The 5,406-nt window shown below is 48.9% G+C and overlaps 1 protein-coding gene across 1 annotated transcript in view; it reads right to left on the bottom strand.

Moving 5' to 3' along the window:
* The window catches only part of SKOR2 (SKI family transcriptional corepressor 2), a 36,141-nt gene extending 35,347 nt beyond the window's left edge, over positions 1–794 (bottom strand). Inside the window, exon 1 of the mRNA XM_077816211.1 lies at positions 1–794. This exon is cut by the window's left edge and continues 1,330 nt beyond it. Coding sequence (XP_077672337.1) covers positions 1–779 — 779 coding nt within the window. The 5' untranslated portion in view covers positions 780–794.
* Between the last annotated feature and the right edge of the window lie 4,612 nt (positions 795–5,406).

Below are 5,406 nucleotides of genomic sequence, written 5' to 3' on the forward strand. Positions count from 1 at the left end.
TGGCACTGGGCGGCCGCCGCCGCGCCGGGCTGGGGCGGGGCGGGCGGCAGGGCCCGCTTGCGGCTGCCGCCGTTGAACATGGCCTTGACGTCCTCCCAGGCGAAGACCAGCTCGTCCTGGGGGCTCTTGTCCGTCAGCTTGAGGTGGCGGCGCCAGGAGTTGAAGTTGGCGGCGTCGGGCTGCGTGTACTTGGCCTCCGGCGTGCGGTGGGAGTGGAAGATGAACTTGTTGGGCGAGAAGTACATGCTGCAGTAGCTGCACTTGATGCACTTGGCCCGGGAGCTGTTGTAGCGGGCCGGGATGAAGCTGCCCCGGCAGCCCCAGGCGCACTCGTGAGACACGTCGAAGGCGAAGTTGTCCGGCAGCTTGGGGGGCCGGTTCTCCCCCAGGAAGGACTTGCAGAGCCGCTCCGCCTCCCGCTTGGTGATCATGCCGCAGCGGCGGGAGGAGATGGGCATGGCCCCGGCCCGCCGCAGGATCTCCAGCTGCACCGGGGTGCACTGCACGCAGGTGATGCCCAGCGCCACCCTCCTGTTGTGGATCTCGTTGTAGCTGAAGTTCTTCAGCAGGGTGTTGGAGATCTGCGCCAGGCACAGCCGCTCCTGGCCGTCGATCACCAAAGACACGATGGGGATCCCGTACAAAATCACCTGGCCCACTTGGTTAGGCTTCATGCTGGCGTGGCTGGCTCGCTGCTGGCTCATGGAGTCCGGCTGGTAGGTGTTGGAGGGGGAGGAGAGCAGGATGTCTGTAGGTCCTGGCAGGGGGCTTGTCGCCATCTCTTCAGCGCTCAGCCTCGCGAGTCTTCTGTGGCCCACTGGAAGAGAAAAGAACATGGGTCTGCTGGGGATGGGACAATGAAGCGAGGAAAGGCAAAAAATCACTCCTTTCTGAGGCTTCATACTTCGGGGCAGCCCCTAGAATATTTGTCCTACTGTATTATATAACCGCCATCGCGGGCCAACTCAACCGAAGTCCCTCACTTGAGTTTCTTCTCTCAGGGGCTGGGACACACTTTGGTCTATTGACAAGTGAAGCGGACGGAGGAAAGTTAAATCTTTTGTTAAAAAACGTGGACGCGAAAAGCTTTTCAGACCTGACAAGCGCTTATACGCTTATTCCAGTCTAACATGCGCTGGAAAAGTACAAACGTGACATCTAAAAATGGGAGAGACAAGGTAGGTAATATCTTTTATTAGACCAACTTTTGTGAAAGATATTACCTTACCCACCTTGTCTCTCTCATATCCCGGGAACAATAGGGCTACAACACCACATCTAAAAAGGAGTCATTTCACACCCTAGGATTGTTTTCTGCATTCCTACCATACCTTGCACATCTATTGACTTCAGTGGGAGTTCTGAATGGCAAAGCATCTTAAAATGTATTTATCCTAAAACGTATTTAATATGACTCGATTGTCCTTAGTCCCAGGTTTAATTCACAATTTTGAATCGAAAGTTTAAATAATTTTCTAACATGAAACGAAATCCACATCACCAACGTCTTACAGTGCCTGGTGGTATTTTTGCAGTGGCAAACGCTGTCTTCAGTCGCTAAAAAGAAAAATGTGGAAAGCTTCTAAACCAAAACGGAAATATTTTAGTTAATTTTGGCGCATCAAATGTTAACTATAGTATCTACTGTGATCAACCAGATGAATCTGGATCGTCATTCCTGAGACCCAAATGCTCCTAAATAGAAGGTGTTTATGATTTGAAACCATTTTCAAATGTTTACCTATTACTGTGTTGACATTAGAAAAGCAATGGGTGTGTAAAGAATGTTACAGAGAAGTGGTTTAAGAATTCGACAAGGTTTCAAGGAAGCCACCCAATTACCACCCACCATCAGCAGAAAATATTGAATTGATTACTTCCGCTCTCTCTGGATGCTATCGGGACGTTTCCTCTATCTTCGAAAGGTTGATAATGCCATCTTTTCAAAGGTCAGTGCTTTAAAAACGCATACATTCCAAGATTTCAGGTTAGGAGAATAGTCAGTTCTTTAATTGCGTCAGTTAAGAATATTTTCAAAGCAAATAATAGTTAAAATAAGGCGTTAGAATGAATCCTATCAAACCAAACAACAAAAACGCCTCTGGGCAAAACAACTGGGTTTTTTTACCTCTTTTTTTTTTCTTTCAAAAACCACCATCCTCTCTCCCAAGAAAGCATTGGGTAGTAACTGGGCTAATCAAACCCTACATCAGTTGCTTAAAATTGTCCTCCTCCGACCATCTCAACCTTGCCATTTATATTTAATAAGTTGCAGGTCATATTTATCTCTGATTTGAAAGATCATAATATAATTCTAATTCTGCCTTTGTTTCATATGGCATCGTTACTGTTTTACAATATTGCTCTCTCTGATTCTCAGCTTTCATTAGACGGGTGGCCTTCAGGACTGCTGAACAAACGTAGCACATTCTAACAAGACAGGAACCGAGCTTGTCACCTCGGATGGATCACATACAATATCTCCAGTGGAGAGAGAGTTAGTTAATAGGCAATGTGAGACAACAGTTATACCTGGTTTCCCTGCACAAACTCTTCAAATAGCTCCCTCATGGACCAGCTAAGATTCTTATCCTCTCGGCTACTATGCTGACATTTACACAGCCATAGACACGGACCTGAATGAGATTAAGTCCAGCTAGACTTTCCTGGTATGATTTTTCAAGGGTTTTGTGGACCAGGCGTTGTTTAAACCAGTGGAAATGATTTAGAAATCACTTCCCCAATCTTCCCCTTTCTGCCCCCCCCCCTCCACAGATGGGGTGGGGGAAGCCATATATAAATAAGATTGAAAAAGGCAATTGGAAGAAAGTAAAAGTTTTGCTCAAGAAAACATCCTATAAAAGGTCCCTAGCACCCTCCCTTTCCCCTGTTAATTTAATGCATAACCTGCCTGCCCCTCTCCTCTACACCCTGAACTTTATGCAGAAAACCTGACCAGAGCTAACCTTGACCCGAACAGGCAGCGAGGATGAAATATTTACCTCCTCAATCACGGTGTTCTGTACATGTGTGTCCTCCTGACCGGCTTCCAGGGGGGACTCAAAAAGGAGAGGGGGCGGGAGGAGCGAGGCAAGAGACATCAAAGCATGTCCTCAAATCGAGCAGGCAAGGAGTCTCGCAAGGTTTCCTCCGCTCATAGGCAGGCTGTCCTCTGCGTGAATGACAGCGGAGAATGGCGGTTGCGGATGGCCAGCCGGATCAGTCCCCCTCCCCCTCCTCCTCCTCCCCCCTCCCCCCACCAGCGCGGGTGCTCTCCGCGTGCGAACGGGTCCGCGCCCGGCCCCGGGTGGAGCGCTCGCTGGGGCTCCTTCCCCTCTGTCTCCGAACTCCGGGCGGACCGCGAGGACGACACCCAGTGGGCACGGTGACGTCACCGGCTCCCAGGCACGCCGCATCCAGGGGCTGGCATGCTGCACGGGGCGGGCGGGCGGGCGGTGGGGCCTCGCGGAGCCTTGCAGGGGGTTTCGATGGGGGGCTCGGAGGCGCCTCGCTAGCTGCTGCCTCGGTGCAGCCACGCGTGGCGACCTGCCACGGCCCCAAACCTGGAAGAACCAGGCATCTCTTCTTCCAGGATTGCGGGGGGCGGGAGGGTCTGTTCTATCCCCCGGTAATGTAATAGCCTCACCAGGCAATCCATTCTGATTATACACAGCAGCGGCTCTTCCAGCTACCCACCTCCCGCTGCTTCCCCAACAGGTGGAGAGAGAGGAGACGCCTCCCCGGCCCCGACAGAGTACGGAGACGTTTTAAAAATTACATCAGAGGACCGATCCCGAGACCCTCACTCCCTTTTTTGCCTGAATAGCAGCATCGAGCCCTGTGGATAATTCCTCTCGGTCCCCTTCTCAAACGTATTTTGAAGAAAACCTGCACAAATACTCGCCAGGCAGACTCTACTCACTCCTAATGTGGGTTGAGTGTAAGATAAGTCTGTAGATTGCCTTGTGTTTAAAACAAGATGCATTGTCCAAATGGGTAGCGAGGTGACCTGTCGGAGCTGGAGATGTCGCGGTTGGTCTTGATAGGGGAATTTCGATCGGAAAGAATCCACGTTTAAAATGACTGTAACAAGAATAAATAATCCTTTGTGCGCGATTCTTTAAGTAGCAAATCGACGACATCTCAGACTCTTGATCTGGTGGCAAAACATTTGAACGTAATTTTTGCATGTATCGTTCCTATGGCCCAGCGCCTCGGGACCCCAGAAAGCGATTAGGGGCCAGTGGTACTTGGCAGTGTACAAACAAGCTCAATGGCAGATTTGCCTAAAGAGAGATTTGAATAAAGAGCGCTGGATATTAATCTGTTGTCAATATATTTGCCCCTTAAATGGCCAGAAGTTAGGAGGAAGTATTACACGCATTTTCCCAGAGAGGGAAGAGCATAGAAAGTTTAAATTACATTTAACTTTCAACTATAACTGTTTAAATGTTTGTGAGTGTTTTAAGCGTTAGCGCTGCCAAGAAACTCCGGGAGGGAGGGAGTCAACTGGAGGATAAAAGCTACCGGTTTGGAAACCTTTTTGCTCGAAGAATGAGGATTACATTACATGGGTGCAAGGTAACTTTTCCAAGAGCCGACTCCGATAAGTTCAGGCGCAGGAACTAAAGAACAAACGCAATCGACAGCAATAAACAGGGGACGCCCCAAGCAAACTAAGCAATCTAACGCAAGGAACACAAACACACTGAAACCGAACTTTACGAAGGCTTGTCGTGAAAATGTCCAAAGGAGACTTATTCCCCCTCCCCCCCACACACACACGCAAAACTGGCAAAAGAAAGGAAGAGGAAGTAGGTCTTCAACAAGATAGATAAAGTTTGCACTTGTATTTGTCAAGCAGATAATCAGCGCTTTGAACTTCCTGACGAAAGTTAAGATGCTGCCGGTTTTTTCGGCATATCTCAGGGGAAATATTCCATCTAACGACCCGCGATTTATTCCTCTTATTCTAATTATCAATAATTTCCACCCCGAATCTTGACTTCCCCCCCCCACCCTTTCCTTTGACTTTAAGGAACTTCTCAGGATTTCGAAATATTTCTCCCCCTTTCCTTCCTGTAGCTTTCCAGGAATGCCTGGCTGTATCTTAGCTAATGTTCTGATCTCTTTGATGAATGCAGATGTGAGCTTGAAAAGCTGTATGATACGAAACAGATCAGCAGAGCTATCCTTGCTTTGTATGGACAATCGTTCATATGTAGTGGTTCTTCAACACTTCTTCAAAGAGGGAACATTAGAGATTGTCCTCCCCTCCCCCCCCCCCAGATTTGTTTTTGAACTGACCAGGTTTCGACTTTGTATTGATAACAGCAACCGGAGACGAGAAGGGGCTTTTCCATTCTAAAGTTTCTCAGGTCCTTGCTAGTAGTGAAAACCTGCAGA

This window comes from Eretmochelys imbricata, chromosome 5 (genome assembly GCF_965152235.1).
Source record: "Eretmochelys imbricata isolate rEreImb1 chromosome 5, rEreImb1.hap1, whole genome shotgun sequence".
NCBI lineage: Eukaryota > Metazoa > Chordata > Testudines > Cheloniidae > Eretmochelys > Eretmochelys imbricata.